This window comes from Sitophilus oryzae, unplaced genomic scaffold, assembly GCF_002938485.1.
Source record: "Sitophilus oryzae breed Bouriz unplaced genomic scaffold, Soryzae_2.0 scaffold_1801_pilon_pilon, whole genome shotgun sequence".
Taxonomy (NCBI): domain Eukaryota; kingdom Metazoa; phylum Arthropoda; class Insecta; order Coleoptera; family Curculionidae; genus Sitophilus; species Sitophilus oryzae.
This window is the reverse complement of record NW_022146504.1, coordinates 871,148-889,049: the sequence shown is the minus strand read 5'-3', so window position 1 is coordinate 889,049 and position 17,902 is coordinate 871,148. Positions and strand designations below refer to the sequence as shown.

At 35.2% G+C, this 17,902-nt stretch overlaps 1 protein-coding gene across 1 annotated transcript in view; it reads right to left on the bottom strand.

Moving 5' to 3' along the window:
* LOC115883013 overlaps positions 1 to 17,902 on the bottom strand; it is a 638,791-nt gene that overhangs the window by 564,794 nt on the left and 56,095 nt on the right. The window contains exons 7-9 of the mRNA XM_030901288.1: positions 13,471 to 13,599; positions 7,888 to 8,045; positions 5,388 to 5,671 (exon numbers count right to left, since the gene is read on the bottom strand). Of these exons, the coding sequence (XP_030757148.1) occupies positions 5,388 to 5,671; positions 7,888 to 8,045; positions 13,471 to 13,599 (571 nt within the window). The remainder of the gene's footprint in view (positions 1 to 5,387; positions 5,672 to 7,887; positions 8,046 to 13,470; positions 13,600 to 17,902) is intronic.

Sequence of the window (17,902 nt, the reverse complement as noted above, 5' to 3'; positions counted from 1 at the left end):
CAACTTTTGATATTTTTGCTTTAAAAAATCGTATTTTAAATTTCAATCTAGTGTGCCACGGCTGTGTTAAAAATAGTAATTTTTAATTAAGCAGTGTTGGAAAAATAGATTCAATTGTCTAATGTTTTTCGTGTGTTGTCCTGGCTCGTTAAAAGATGCCCCCAAATCGTATTTTTATTCATATCTCAGTGTCTCATTAGCATATTTGGAAAAAGCATTCTTTTTACAAATAATTCGATACCACACATTTCGTATTTCCAGTCAAATTGTCGTTATAAACCGCATGTTATAATTTCAAATAAATCATATGCGAAAATGTCATAAGTTGACATATGATATGTCATTCTATTCAGAGTGTTATGTTCTATCAAATAAAGTAAAAAAATGGCGCCGGGAGGCACGTATAGCCGCCCATACTAAAATATGTTAATAAAAAGTTGGTAGGCAGTTCTTTTAGTTTCAAAGTAAAGGAATTTTTCCAATTTTTTTTAATCAAAAACTGCGACTTTGACTTATTTTGATGTTATTACAAATTTTGTTGCAAATATTATTCCTAATCTTAAATTGAAAACCGCGTTTCGCTAGCTACTGTAATTTTGGAGTTACGATTTTTTAAAATTTTTAACCCCCTCCCATACCCCCTTACCAACCACCCACCCCCACCAAAAACTAATGGCCAGATTCTCGGGTGCCACAGTATTTTTGTGCCAAATTTGGTTAAAATCTGTTCAGCGGTTTTTGAGTTATCGTGTTACAGCCGGACAGACGGACAGACAGACAGTCAGACACCATGAAAATATTTTGTATTTAGGTCATTTATGACCCAAGTAACTCATTTTGAGTGAAATTAAAAAAACTTTTTTTTTCCGATCCTAATAGCCTACCATACCTATTGGTATGGTCGGCTAAAAATTACTTTTTTCCCGGCAATGAGTTCTGCTGTTTAGTCCTAGTGAATATCGAACAGCTCTCTTCTGGAGCTTGAAAATGCGGTCAAATTGAGTCGCACAACACGTACCCCAGAATGGAAGGGCATACCTGAGGTGCGACTGAAAAAGTGCATAATAAACAGTTCTAGCCACTGACAAGTTAAGCTCCTTAGAAACAGACCTTAATGCAAAACAGGCAGAGCTCAATTTTTTCGACAAAGCTTCGATATGTTGTCCCATTTCAGAGAATTGTCCACAACAAGCCCTAAAAAATTTTACAGATTTTACGACGTCAATGGTGGTGTTGTTAAGTACAAAAGGCTGCAACGAGTTTTTATACGACAAAGCTTTAGTTTTAGAAATGTTGAGACTCAAGAGGTTCGAATCGCACCAAGATTTAATGGTGATTAAGTCATTTGATATAATCCTATGAAGTGCCGTGATGTCCTTGTTGCTCCAAGTGAAGCTAGTGTCGTCCGCAAAAAGACATATTTTGCCACTGATGTTTATGTTAGCAATGTCGTTAATAAAAAGAAGAAACAAAATAGGGCCTAGTACTGAGCCTTGTGGTACTCCACATTCTATTGGCTTGCTAGAAGACAACATGGTATCCACCCTCACAAGTTGACTTCTGTTGCTCAGATACGACTTAAACCATTCGAGAGATGATCACCTGAACCCATAGTGCTGCAGTTTATTAATTAGGATCTTATGACTTACACAATCGAACGCCTTAGAAAAATCACAGAAAATTGTTGCTGTAGAATGATGGTTGTTAAGGCTGGAATAAACTTTATTAAGGAAGGAAAACATAGCGTCATTTGTGGACTTGTTGCTTAGAAATCCAAATTGATATTCAGTAAGTATTTTGTACTTAAACAGAAAAGATACCAGCCTTCTTTTAACCAACCTTTCTATGATCTTAGATAGCGTTGGAAGGAGTGCAATTGGGCGATAGTTAGAAGCTTCATCTTTGTCTCCTCCTTTGTGCAGAGGAATGATTATTGCCGTCTTAAGACATTTTGGAAAAACACCATTTTGGAACGACATGTTTATTAAAGTTGTTAGGTGATTCAGAGTGCTTTCTGGCAGATTCGAAAACATTTTTAAAGTTAGCCCGTCGGTCCCAGAAGAGGATTTATTTTTGATGGTATTAATTGTACTGCGAAGCTCTTCAAGAACTACGGGCGAAAAAAAGAAACTGTGTAAGTTTACATTATCATTAGAGAGATAAGAAAGTGGATCATGAGGAGGACATATGGTATTAGTTAAGTTTTTCGCTACATTTACAAAGTAATCGTTAAGGTTCTCAGGCGAGGTAGAGATATTGCTAGACGAAGAAGCTTTGTTTCTCAACTCATTCACAATAGACCATGTTTCCTTAGCAACATTACCAGAATTGACTATTCTCCTATTATAATAAAGGCCCTTAGCGGCTCTTATAGTCTTATGATAAATTTTTCTGTATAGTTTTACGTAATTGTGGAAGAAGAGACTGTCTGCGAATTTTTTTAAGTGAGATAATGAACGCATGTTTTTAGAAGATATGCGTAGACCTTTAGTGGTCCAATGTTTATTATGCTTATTTTTTATAGGCCTAAGAGGAAAGGATTTGAACGCTAGACTGGTTAATGTTTTTACGAAAATAGAAAATTCGGTGTCGACATCATAAGAGCTAGTATCCCAGTTGGTTGTTTTACATAAGTGGCTGAACTTTTGAGCATTCTTTTCTGAAAAAATACGACATAATTTACGAGGGGCATTTTTGATTTTGGACTTTATCGAAAATTCAGTTAAAACTGCTTCATGGTCAGAGAGACCCGAGCTAAAGACGTTGCAGGCGATGGAGTTAGGATCAAAAGATGATACAACATAGTCTATAGTACTAGAACTGGTATTGGATATTCTGGTAGGTGAGCCTACATGCATGGCCATTCCAAAAGAATCAAAAACGGACCGAAGAAACTCCTGAGCAGCACATACACCAAGAAAGCCAATATTATGATCACCACACAAAATTAGTTTGCTTTTCAAGGGCAGGGACTCAAGCAAGCTTAGTAGATTATGACAGAATAATTGCACGTCAGAGTCAGGTGTTCTATAAATACAAATAATGTAAAGGTCATAAGCATTATGGTGGACAATGGAAAATTCGAATACTTTTTCAGATAACAAATCATTGTACCTAGTTACCTCGGAAAAGTCGTTGTTTAAAGACATTTTCATAGTACCTCCATGAGAAAAATTTGTTCTATCAAATCTGGCTACTGTGGTATTATTTTTAACAAACACAGGCTCATCAAAATTCAACCAGTGCTCAGTTATGGCAATGATATCTGAAAATTCAAGTTCTTCTAGTAAAAGATATAATTCATCTGTTTTATGTCTTAAGGACTGAATATTAATAAGGAATAGACCAAGCTTGCTATCGCTTAATTTTTCAAAGGGTGCTTGATCCTCTGTTCGCGTCAATTCAACTAAAAATTTGTATTCTTATTTCGGGAGCCACTGGAATAATATTTGCCGTGACTTTCCCTAATCTTTTGAAGTCGTAGAAGGCTCTCCGCAGAAAAGAATGACCTGAAAGCTGAAAGATCTGCATCAACTTCAGTTGAACCAATACCATAGGCGTTGTGGAAGCGGTAGTACAACTTACGCAAGGAGTCCAGGTCACTAGGTAGCCCTTCTGATGCAAGCATCAATTTGATGCTGGTACTAGTGTGTCCTTCAAAACATACACTGGATGGTTGGTCGTGAAGATAGGCAAGGAATAGCCTACGAGATTTCAAAATGGAGGGGTCCCTCAACCTGGCCAACACGTAACGTCCATTTACCGCATCTGAGTCCTGAGACAGCCGTACTATAGGTGGAGTCATCGGGTCCATAACTACCAAACCATCTCTCTTCGTACTTCCCTGCACAATAATTTCTGGATTTTCCATCGCCAGGGACTTGCAAGGAGCTATAGCCTCCCTGTCAGACCCAATCTTAATAGTTCTTACCTCCCTTGGCATAGTTGCCAGTGGTGGGTCAAGTAGGTGAGGTAGCTTGCAGTTCTCAGTGATGTTTATTTTGAGATTTTGAGCAGGTTCAGCCGAAGAAGTTAACGAAGCTTGGTTTAAGGATGTTGAGGTTGAATCTATTTTGGTTCCCGGCGGCCACATATTTACGTCCTTAAGCTGCACTAAGTGACACCTCTTTTGCACTCCAATTTTGAAATCGGAATGGGAACTGTCCTTATTTTTCAGCATTGGAAAGCATCTGATGAAATCGGTGGTTCCTAGTTTTTCTTTAACATAGTGCGCAAGTTGATTCGCTGTGTAAGGAGGTGGAATTCTGGACACCACCACATAATTCCAGTCTTCTCTTATGGCGGCCTTAGGAGGGTTGCGATGATGACACTATTTCGGGTGAAACTAGTTTTTTGGCGAATCTATAAAAGCTGTACTATTTTGGTGATCTATAGGACCCGTCTGCGTTGAAATGGATTTTTTCCGCTGCATATTATGATCTGTACAGGTCTTATCCCTTGTAACAAGCTTTTCCAATGTGAGCGACATTTGTTTAACGCTCTGCCTAAGGTCAGCCATTTCCTTCGCCATTTCTTCCTTAGATGGGTCATGAACTTGGACTTTAACAGACCCATCATGGTTGTCCATTAAAATTGATGATAAATTGAAGGTGTCTTGCTTTATCTCATTTATCGACTTAAATAAGGATTTTTGTGTGGTATCTGATATCCTGGATATGTCATCAATTTTCTTGAGTAAAATTTTCCACTTGGAATCGTGGTCACTCAGCATGTCATACATTTCAGTTATGACTGGAAAAATGTCAATATTTTTTTTTAAACAGTATCCTAGTGCTTCGATGATTTCTGGTTTGACCTGGCATTCTTGAAGCTGTGTAATCCTAACATGAACATATTTTAATGTAGGAGAATCGCAGACAGTGCAGAAAAATCTAACGTTGTGGTACTTTTGTTGACATAGTACCTTTGTTGTTGCCTTATCCAGTCCTGTACAGGTCATACAAAAACTTCTTCGACACTCTCCACTACAGCGAACCTTATAACTGTCCTTTTGGATTTTTTGACAAGAGTCGCACTTAAATTCAGCCATAATAAAGTAAATGATTAATAATTCAATCAAAAGTTGTAGTCATTTCCGATGACACATGAAGTGACCGAACACCATTGAATACATCAATAAATTCTAATTTATATCATATAAGAACATACGAAATCTCGTTTTTTAACTGAAAAATTAAAAAAGTTATAAGGATGACTGACTTCTGAGACGTACCCAGTATATAATTGTTTTCAATGGAAAATGTTAGTTTTGTAATTGGAATAATTATTGCAAACAAATTTATTACATATAAAACGGCGATCTATGGAACGATTTCATTGACACTCGATATAAAAAAATAAGAATATAAAAAAGTAGGAATCCTTACCTATTCATATCTTCGGTACTCTTTGATTTATTTCTTTTGCTTTGAAGTGTATTGCTTAAGTTGTTTTGTTGGTGGCTCGCACGGTATTCCGCATCCCTGATCATATCAATTTCGGAATAATCTATTGATTTTGTATTAGTCAAAACGTGATGCATATTCTCTCTTAGAGGCGGCCTGGTAGACGTAGACGATGATTTTGTTGTCGGTGGCAATGCTCCTCCTGCCTGAGTGCTTTCCGACTTTTGCGATTCGATTGTCTGTGATTGAGTTTCGGTCTGACTAACCTGGAAAAAAATTTTGAAATATTTAAATTACAGCTTCATTCAGAACATTTGAATAAATTAGTATTTTCAATTAGCCGTAGAAGTTTGTTCGCCTAATTTTAATGTAAGCATTCAGAACGTCATAATTAGTGGTAGTAATTTTCAGGGTTGGAAAAAATCATGATTTTTTTTATTTAAATCAGATTTTTTTGATTTTAATACAAAACATTATTTAAATCGGATTTCCAAATAATTAGGACTTAATTCCAATTAAATTCCTATCCTAAATGGCTAAATTTTCATAACTCTGCCCGCAATACTGACAACGCATGTCATTTTCCCGACATCGGTCACCAATATATTCTGCAAAAAAAGTCGCTCGCTTCAGATCATATGGATTTTTTTTGAAATGCCACAAGTGTATTATTTTTGTAATTTCAACGCCTAGACATAAAAGTAAAGCACTTTTACGCCTAAGCACAAAAGTACAAAAAATATATTATTAAACTGATATTAAGCGTCAATTTCAACGAGTGTACAAATTGTTACTCGATTACTTACAAGGCATTACTTTTTATATTATTTGCAACGTTTGGATTTGATTAAAAAATTATTTGTAATGTTTAATTTGTAAAAATATAGTATATTTTACTCGGAGTAAAAATGTACTTTTGTGCCTCCCTGTTTACGCTAGTCCGTCAAACATACAACCTCGTCAAAAAAAGTATAATTTTTATTCCTTACACAATACACTATTGTTCGGAAATAGTCTTAAGTCGAGAATGAAATTAGTATTATCTATTGTCAATGTGTAAAATAAAAAGATATAAAACAGCATATTTTCTGACAACACTTTGAAGATATAGCATCAAAAGAACCTTTTTCTGCACTAGAGGTGAAATGTATTCGAACATCATTTTATTTGTCACTTGTACATAAATTTCAAAATAAATCCCTGCCCTTTAGAAGTCATGGATTCACACGAAATTACTACTCACAAAAATCGCTCCAACATTTTAATTGATGAATAGATATGTAGTAGGTATAATATGTGTTATACAAATCATTTTTTATATAGTTTTATTTTTTTTTTTTCGATTTATTAAACGTATTTAAATGTTACAATAGCAAGTGTAACATTTTATTTAATAGATATAGGGTATATATGTTATAGAAATATTTTGTATAGTTTTCTAGGACACATTTTTATAACTTTTACAGTTATTTTTCGATTTATTGCAAAGTTTTAAAAAAGTTGATTTTTTGATTTAAATCACATGATTAAAATTAAAAAAATCACTTGATTTAAATCACGATTTAAATCATGATTTAAATCATGCCAACCCTGGTAATTTTCAATTAGTGGAAAAAGTTAACAAACTTTTGACTTTTCCACTAATTATACTTCAAAATTTGCGAGGAATGTCATTTTGGCCTTTAATTATCACCCGTCAATAAAAATTTTGGTTAGAAATCAAAAGTTTATTGTTTTATAAGCTAAATATTAGGCTTTCTTTATGGATACAACAGACTACCGCAATTTGTTGCTAGGATATTTTATTAATTTTAATTGTGTTTTTTACACATTGTGAATGATCGTAAACTAAAAAGTATGAACTGTAATTGAAACCATTAATTTATTCCACTAATTGTGAGGTTCTGAATGAAGGTTTTGACTTTTCCACTAATTATACTTCAAAATTTGCCAGAAATGTCTGGCCTTTCATTATCACCCGTCAAGAAAAATGTTGGTTAGAAATCAAAAGTTTATTGTTTTATGCCAAAGTTTTATACGCTAAATATTATGCTTTCTCTATGGAAACAACAGACTACCTCAAGCTGTTGCTAGGATACTTCATTAATTTTAATTGTGTTTTTTAGACATTGTGAATGATCGTAAACTAAAAATTATAAAGTGTAATTGAAACCACTAATTTATTCCACTAATTGGGAGGTTCTGAATAAAGTTTACCATTAATAAAATAATACATCACACAAAACATATTAAATAACATAACATACAGTTGGAAGTTATAATAAATGTAATAAATATAATATCTGATAATATATCACTATTGAATAATTTGAACATGAACCTATTTTTATTGTAAAGTTTTCTACCAAATTATTTTTTATGAAATAATTTATAATTTTAAAATACTAAAATCTCTTCTGTCTATTTTTTATTACAATACATATGTTTTTATTATTACGTTGAAAGTAACATGATTCAATACCTTTGATCCTATATTATTTTCAGTTCCCACAGATGCTGTAACAGTCTTAGGTGCAGTAGAAGTATTTGTAGTCATAGTGCTAGTATCCGACTGTGGCTGAATACCACGATCGCGAGTTTGTCTGGTTTGACTTCCCTCCCGTTGAGTACCTTTTCCACCTAAGGAAAAAAACTTTCTTAGTAATAACACAGTCACACAAAAAAAGTAGTCTATGCTTTTTACCAGACCATCATATCCGTTATTTTTCGACGCTGAGCACGAATCCGCTATCAGAATTGCGCTATCACATCTCATTTTCTTTTCTAATCTCAAAAACTGATGAAAATCCGTAAAAATTCAGGAAACTGTAATAGGAAAAAATAGAAAAAAATCTTATGTCTTACACTATAATACAGCTCGAAGACTATGGCCACTGGTAGATAGCAAAAAGAATCTAGTACGCATAATTGTAGGTGTCGTCACTGGAAACTGTCCCACGGGGGAAAACCTCGTGAGATGGAAAATATTCAACGATGACTACTGCAGAGAATGCGGAGATGAAGAAACCAAAGCGGAGATGAAGAAACCAAAGAGCACCTGCTGTGCCACTGTCCGGCACTGGAATACCGACGCTTTAAAACTTTAGGGCAAGGTTTTTTGGAGGGACTCGAGGAAGCAGCAGAAGCCAACATCAGCGACATCGGGAACTGGTGTGCTTTAACGCATAGAAAAAATAAGAGGAGGGTTTGGTACAACAATACAGGGGTATCGCAGTGAGCCCAATGCCTCCGAGTAAAGGATCAAACAAGATCCCAAACCCCAGCAACCTAAGCTAACCTAACACTATAACCTAATGTAAGTGGGCCTGATAAACTCAAACACCCATCAGAAACACCCACCCCGTTCTTAAGGTTGACCAAATGGGATCCGCCATCTTGAATTTTGCCAATCCGACGTCAGATTCGCGATCGGCGACAATGGTTTTTTCAGATCCGTGTTTTTTTTTAAATTCGCATCGGCCATATTTGATCCTCCATTTTGAATTCTGCCAATCCGACGTCAGATTCATGATCAGCAACCCAAAAAAACCCTATACCGGTTTTGGTTAAGATCCGTGCGATTTTCGAAGATCATGACTTCTTGTAGGTTTTTTCTGATTAGAAAAAATATGCGACATGCTAGCTCAATTTTGATGGGTGTTTTGAATGTATCAGGCCCATTTACATTAGCTTATACTGTTATACATAAGAAAAAATTGTTTTGATTTTTTCCTACTACATTTTCCTGAATTTCTATGAGGTGTTATGCGTAATTCTGACAACTGAGTCCTGCTCAGCGTCGAAAAATACTATAGAATATGATGGTTTGGTAAAAAGCATAAACCACTTTTTTGTGTGGCTGTGCAATTAAAAAACGTCTTTAGGGTTATTTTATAGCTTAACTACAACGTATAGAAACTCCAAATGACTGATATTTTTATAAAAATTCATATTTCATCTAACACAATTGCCAATATTTTATTTGGTATGTATATTCAGCTAGTTTATAAACTATACAAGACTTATCATCAAAGTTCATTCAAATAAATTAATACAAATTGACACCAATTTAAGGTAGTTTACACACTAGTTACATTATTTGAAAAATAATGATCATAAAACTTCTAAGAATTCATAGTAAATCAACTCGTTATTTAGTATATGTATAAACTAACCAATCTCCTTTAATAAATTTATAACAAAAGTTTATAAGAAAAGCTGTGTGCTGTTATTGTTTATTGTAATATCATCAAAAATTTGTTTAAGTAAAAAGGAGTATACGATGAAGTAGCATAATTCAAAATTAATAAATGATTTTTTCGTCATACTATATTGTTATATTATTATAACATAAGCAAAATCAGAATGGAAAAGATGCATATAACGTCCGCCGGACGTTATCATAACGGCCGGCGGCCGTTAAGTTTCTAAGGTAATCGTAACGTCTGTCACCTGCAACAATGACTATTTATTGTCAGTTGGACTTTTCAAAAATTGGGAAAATAGACCATAGCGAGATGTCGCGAGAAATTCCGTTGGAAATACAGGAGGAAGCGGCTGCGGCTACTCAAAATTTACTTCCGACTATAACCAGAGAGATATCAGCAGGAATATGACAATTTTTTGAAGTGGTGGCAGGATAGAAGTATAAACAGCGTAAATGAAGCGGTATTGCTGGATTATGCTAAAAGAATGTCTGAAATGTATTCTCCTACATCACTGTGGACAAAGATATCCATGCTGAAGCTTGCGTTGAGTATATGAAAACATCGACATATCAAGGTAAAAAGCCATTATATTCTTCGATATTTAATCATACTCATCTAAATTATATTTGTTCATAGATTTGGTAAACTGTTCATGTTTCTGAGGCGCAAAAACGAAGGTTATTCACCAAAAAAGCCAAAGTTCTGTCGGAGAATGACATAAATAATTTTCTACTGGATGCCGATGATTACACCTGGTTACTCGAAAAAATTGTATTGGTGCTTGGTATTCTTGGAGCTTGTAGGCGCAGCGAGCTTTGGTCACTCACAGTTGATGATTTCGAAGATTCGGAGAAAAATATTCTTGTCTCATTAAGAAATACTAAAAATAAGAAAGATAGGAAATTTCTTATTCCAAAAACGGGCCTTCCGTTTGATGCCTATGGTTTATACAAAAAATACATCAACCTGCGTCCTCGTAACTTTGACAATCCAAAATTTTCATTGGTTACAAGAAAGGCAAGTGTGTTAAGCAAATCGTCGGTATACATACCATCGGGAGCGTACCGCAGAAAATTGCAAAATTTTGAACTTGGAGAATCCAGAACGTTATACAGGGCATTCATTTCGTAGATCATCAGCAACCATGCTCGCCGAAAATGGTGGTGATTTACTATCGCTAAAGGAGCTAGGAGGATGGGAGTCTTCAACAGTGGCAGAAACTTACATAGAAAAATCAGTTTCCAAAAGAATGAAAATAACAAATCAACTTTTTCATGATAGCTCCAAAAATAATGTGTCTTTAGTGGATACAAATATTTGCCATTCTTCAGTAGCATCATCTTCTTCTATAAAATCTGTAAATCCCTGGGAAGGATTACAGATTTCTAAGAACAACAAGTGCACTTTTAATTTCCATGTTCATTATCATGAAAAATGAATTTTAGTATAAGACATTATGTATTTTTTATCCTTACTTGTGTTATTGTTCAATAAAATTTGTTATTAAATAGTAGTGTTTATTGCTCTAAAAAATCTGCAGTATGACGAAAAATCTAGAACGCAACACGGCCGATAACAAATAACGGCCTTGGCTGCTTATGATCCTCGGCTATCGCCTCGGATCACAAACTTCAGCCCGGCCGTTATTTGTTGTTTATCGGCCTTATTACGTTAATAACTATAATTATAATAGCTTTTTGTTTAACACAACTACAATTTGCTCCAATAAACAACAGGTTTTCGTTACTTTGTGATTTTAAGCTCAACGTATTTTAATACCAAGTAATGGCAATATTGCATTTATAAATAAACTTTATTAAAGCCCAGGAAGTGTTACTTTAATATCCTAAACTAAAGTGAGAAAAGAAAATTAATTTATATACCTATCAACGAGTAAGTTTTTATGATTTACTCTGCATACTTAAGTTCACACTTAATCTAAATAATAAGCAGTGGCGTGCATATAATGTAGGAAAAAGGCGTTACCTACACCAGAAAATTTCATAAAACATGTTTTTCATATTTTTACATTATAATTCATTACTAATCCAACAAAAATTCCCAATAAAGAGTTTTTATCTTACTTCTATTCTTTTTTTTTCGTTGAGGAGGGAAAAAAATCTTGCATAAGACTCCCTAAGTTGGGTAGTGCCGGATTCCTACCGGCTAAAAAACCCCTCCTCCAACTACCACTTTACACTGGAATCCGCTCTCGCATTGCTTCAGTGCAAAGGGTTGCTCTTTATCTCTCTTCGCTCTCTTTACAGTTTATGATATTTCGGACTATCCGATATATTAACGTCCATTGTTCTTCCCCTTCAACTAAGTATATCATAAATGTGGGTAAGTCGAAGTCCTTACGGAATTGTTCCCTAAAGCCCTGCCATCTTTCACACGCAAACAATGTATGCTGAACATCATCAACCTGACCGCAGTAGGTGCATTATGCACTATCAACCCTACAACGATCATACAAATATTTTTTAAAACATCCACGAATGTCGGGTATTAACTTGTATGTCCATCTGCCATATATTCCGGTATTCTATTTATCCTGCCATTGTTTAAGAAGTTTTGTCCTCGCTAGATCCTAATCCATCCCATGGTATCTATCATATCGTTCCTGTATGAGCAGTTCAATAAATGCTATTTCAGATATAACCCCAATAGCCTCTCCAGATACCGTTTTGCAGCTCTAATAGCCATGATACGTTATATTCTGCGTATTCTTTGTGTAAGTTTTTGATTGTTAGTTACTTTTTGCCATACCGGTGCACCATACAATAGCTGCGAGTGTACCACACTAGTAAGCACTCTCCTTTTGGATGCTCTAGTTCCTCCCACGTTTGGCATGAGTAAAGCTAAAGCGGTAACAATTTTCTCAGCCTTCAAATTCAATTTGGTATCTAGCCACACTCCTAAGTATTTCAAATAGTTACTTGGATTAATTACAGCTCCTGGTGTTAAAAATGCACCGGGGATATTTTTCTTTTTTTTGGTCAAAATACTGCTTCTATTTTATATGAAGCTACGGTGAGTTTATTATCCTCCATTCAATTTACAACTCGCTGGATTGCCAAGTTGACGGTGTTCATCAGTACAGCTTCATCACTTGTACATGCAGCAATGGCAAGGTCGTCTGCGAAAGCGACTAGAACTGTTTTATCTGGCATTTCTATCCTCAGTAGATCATCATAAAGTACGTTCCAGACTATAGGTCCCAAGACTGATCCCTATGGTACACCGCTATTTACCATCACAGTTTTTTGTTACCCCTTGGCTTGGATTATATTTTTTCTCTCTGATAGGTACGATACTTTATTTCTATTCTAGATTATCGCTAGATGGCGAGTCTAGATCTCGTCAACTTTTGGTACTCAAGTGCGATTTCTGCATTTTGTTTGTCAGATCAAAGAATCCAACAGAGTCGACCTGATGATGGGGATAAATCACCAAAACCCATCGTCGCGTGGATGTTTCCTTCAGTCTGATTAACTTAATGCAGAAGTTAGCACACTTGTTTGTAGGAGCCTTTTTACTTTTTTGTGTACTATTTCTATTTTAGATAGAACCATACTTTGCTTTTAGCTCCATCTGATTACGAAGGTGAGGCAATCTTGTATGATTTTTTATCAAAATAATAAGACGATTGGATAGTTTGTATACGTGACTCGTTTTCCGAAAGATGCATCTGGGGCTTGTCCATGCTCAGAGAAACAGTAAAGAAAGCTACTAAATTTATCACAGACAGTGTTTAAGAAATTTGAACAGCACACTAGATGTCTTAAATTTCTATTCAGTAACCAAATAAAATAAATAGTTCCTAACTATTTTTAACCAAAATATTATTTATTTACCCTGTGTAATTCCACCCTGTGTATTGGTAACATTATCGTAAAGACTAGTAGATGAAGTGGCAGCAGCTATTTTTTCGGTCCTACCTTCGGTATCGGAAACTCTGGTGCTTCTTGGTAAAGTTGAAGACCCTAAAAAGTAGTGCCTTTGTAAGCGTTTAAAATGTACAAATGTTATCAATAAAAATACTATTTTTATCTCTACAGGGTGATGACGAGTTCCCCACTTTTGATATGTCAAATACTACGAGAGTATATACAGTAGGATGGATCGAAAAATCTCAAAAATGAAATTTCGGCTTGCTATACCGCGCAAAAATTGCCTTGGGTGTATACTAGCATAATAAATAAAAATATCAAATTCGGATAACATCTTCCGATCGCGCAAACCGCCGGAAGTTTTCAAAAAAATACGACTTTTACAGTTTTTTTTCAATTTTTTTTTTATCTTAACTTGAGGTTTGTATTTTTTAGCGCTATGGTGCTTAAACGTTAGTAATAATATTGAGTTGCCTGCAGAAAAAATATTGCCTCTTTTAAACCATATCTTCCGATCGCACAAAGCGTCTAAATATTTGCAAAAAATGCAAAATTTGCTTTTTTTCCGTAAGTTTACACATGCAAATGTGCAGCTCTTTGCTTGCTTAGAAAATAATCTAATTAATTTTAAAGTATTATCTAAACAACCCAGAATTCACCATGAGGAGGTGGCTACACTTCGAGTTCCATCCACACCCTTCCCTCCATCCAACCATTCCAGAGTGTATGCCGATTTATTCCGACCTTTCCAATGTCACTTTGTAGTCTGCGTTACTGCTGAATTCGTCAATTGCTTCTCTCGATTTGAGTGTTGCCCTAATGTATCCATCCCTTGACTGCGGCCCGCATACCTTAAGAGAAGCTTTGGTAACTAGCTTCACGCAATGCTCCACATCTTGCGTGTGACATGGGAACAATCCGGGGTCTCACCCGATTGTATGAAGCTTTTGAGTTCTTCATCACTTATTCCACGTAGAAGAGGTGGTGGCGATATTTTTCTAGTGCTACAATCTATCATTTCCGTGTAATCAAATGCGTCAAATTTAAGTGAAGGCGTGTGAAAGTTCTTAATGCCTTTTCCAGGCAAAGCAGACTGTCTGACCTTTAGTACTCTCCTGGGCCCTAACTTTCTATTCTGCCTCCTCTCATCAAATAGCATGGCTATTAAAATGTTTTCAGGATGGGCATAGAAAGAATTTCGTTCGATTACCGGGAATACCACTGCCTTCAATTCATCACTCAGATATCTAGATGTTTCTATTGCCCGGTACACATGAATGGGTCCGTTTGAAATTCGGTTGTCACACTTAATTTTGAACCACAACGGCGTATATGAGTTCAAAATAAAAATAGCGATGATTATCAAGGTATTAGAAGGACTTACAACTCTAACATATAGCCGAAGGACTCTATTTGGGCAGGTGAGCCATCTCGCGTGGGAGATTGGGCCGGGGTTAGTTAGTTATTCGGCTAGATACCTGAGTGATGAACTGAAGGCAGTGGTATTCCCGGTAATCGAACGAAATTCTTTCTACGAGAGTACTAAACCCAGACAGTCTGCTTTGCCTGGAAAACGCATTAGGAATTTTCACACTCCTTCAGTTAGATTTGATGCATTTGATTACACGGAAATGATTAGACTGGAGCACTACAGAAATATCGCCACCGCCTCGTCTCCGTGGGATAAGTGATGAAGAAATCAAAAGCTTCATACAATCGGGTGAAATCCCGGATTGTTCCCATGTCACAAGCAAACTGTGGAGCGTTGCGCAAAGCTAGTTACCGAAGCTTCTCTTAAGGTTTGTGGACCGCAATGAAGGGATTAGGGCAACACTCAAATCGATACATTAGGGCAACACTCAAATCGAGAGAAGCAATTTAGCAGTAACGCAGACTACAAAGTGACATTGGAAAGGTCGGAATAAATCGGCATACACTCTTAATGGTTAGATGGAGGGAAGGGTGTGGACGGAACTCGAAGTGTAGCCCACTCACCACTTATTTTCCAAGCAAGCGAAGAGCTGCACATTTGCATCTTTTGCAAATATTTAGACGCTTTGCGCGATCGGAAGATATGGTTTAAAAGAGGCAATATTTTTTCTGCAGGCAACTCATTACTATTACCACAGAATATCTAGCTACGCAACAGAAAAATACTCGAAATGAAAGAGCTAAAATTGCACAAATAGAATACTAGATGGCGCGACAATATCATAATCAGAATATAATTAGAAATTTTGAACTTTCGGTTTTGGATCGACGGCTCGTCGACTGCCTTGTAGCTCGGCTAAATATGCACAGTTGCCAGATTCAAAAAGACTTGAATTGGCATCCCATTCTTTTTACTGTGTATAATGCCAGTATGTGTTTCTTTATATTCTTCTTTTCTTGTCAGATACACTTATATTAGTTATTCCTTTGGCTATTAAAATAGTTTTAAGTATATTATTACAAAACATATACATTTTTAATATACACTACCTTATAATGTTAACTAAGAAAATACCTTTAATTACCTTAAAAATTAATAATATAGAGGGCGATTGATAGTGATATTTATTAATGCTCGAACGTTAGTAATAAAATATAAGTTTAATAATAATGGAAATAATTTATTAAAATGCAGTACAAAAAATGTTAACTGACTAAAAAATACTATAATAACAAATTTCTTCCGTTTGCCACGTTATTTATATAGACCTAGGTAGATTTTAAAAAGTGACACAGGTACAATTAATAATATATTTGTTCGGCATAAAAGTTGCTGTTACGACATCGAACAATAAATTAAAATTCGTAAAATAAATTAAAATTATTAATTAAACAAATCTTTATAAAGAAACGCAAGTATACCAAATTTGGGCCCAATCGAATTCCAGGAAATGATATAATAGTGTACTATATTATGGTACCACTTGATATGCTTTAAGGTACCATAATATTGCATTGTCACCGAAGATCCGTAGTATACTAAATTTAAGAACAATCGAACGCCATGAAATGGTATCGTAATATGGTACTAAATTACGGTACCACTTTATATACATCATAATACAATCATATTACAATGTAACCGAAAATACGTAGCATAGAAAGTTTAAGCCCAATCGAACGCCAGGAAATGGTATCGTAATATGGTACTATATTAAGGTACCACTTTATATGCATCATAGTACCATCATATGACAATGTCACCGAAAATACGTAGTATCCCAAGTTTAAGTCCAATCGAACGCCATGTACGTAATATATACTATATTATGGTACCAGTTGATATGCTTCATGGTACCATAATAATGCAATGTCATCAAAAATACGCAAATATATATCAAATATGAGCTCAATCGAACGCCAGGAAATGGTATTGAAATATGGTACTATATTAAGGTACCACTTTATATGCATCATAGTACCATCATATTACAATGTAACCAAAGATACGTAGTATACTAAGTTTAAGCCCAATCGAACGCCAGGAAATGGTATCGTAATATGGTACCTCTTATTATGCTCCATGGTACCATAATATTACAATATCACCGAAGATACGTAGTATCCCAAATTTAAGCCCAATCGAACGCCATGTACATAATATGGTACTATATTATGGTACCAGTTGATATGCTTCATGGTACCATAATAATGCAATGTCATCAAAAATACGCAAGTATATATCAAATATGAGCTCAATCGAACGTCAGGAAATGGTATTGAAATATGGTACTATTTTAAGGTACCCCTTTATATATGCATCATAGTACCATCATATTACAATGTCACCGAAAATACGTAGTATACCAAGTTTAAGCCCTATTGCCGCCATGTACCTAATATTGCTATGTCATCAAATATGGTACTATAGAAGGTACCATTTTATATGCTCCATAGTACCATGATATTACAATGTCACTGAAGATATAGTATACCAAGTTTAAGCCCTATTGCCGCCATGTACCTAATATTGCTATGTCATCAAATATGGTACTATAGAAGGTACCATTTTATATGCTCCATGGTACCATGATATTACAATGTCACTGAAGATATAGTATATCAAGTTTAAGCCCAATCGAACGCCATGTATCGTAATATGGTACTATATTATGGTATCACTTGATATGCTTCATGGTACCATAATATTGTAATGTCATGAAAAATAGTATATATCAAATACCTTATGATACCGAAAAAAACGGCGTCCAATTGGCTGGAAAAGGACGATCGATGACATTTCCCATATAAATTTATATATAAAATGACAGCGATATTCATTTCATAGCCATCGCTAACGCCGTTTTTTCCCGATTATACAATATGAACTTGGTATGAACACAATCGAACGTCAGGAAGTGGTATCATAATACATACATATACAGTAGAACAATACTTATTATAT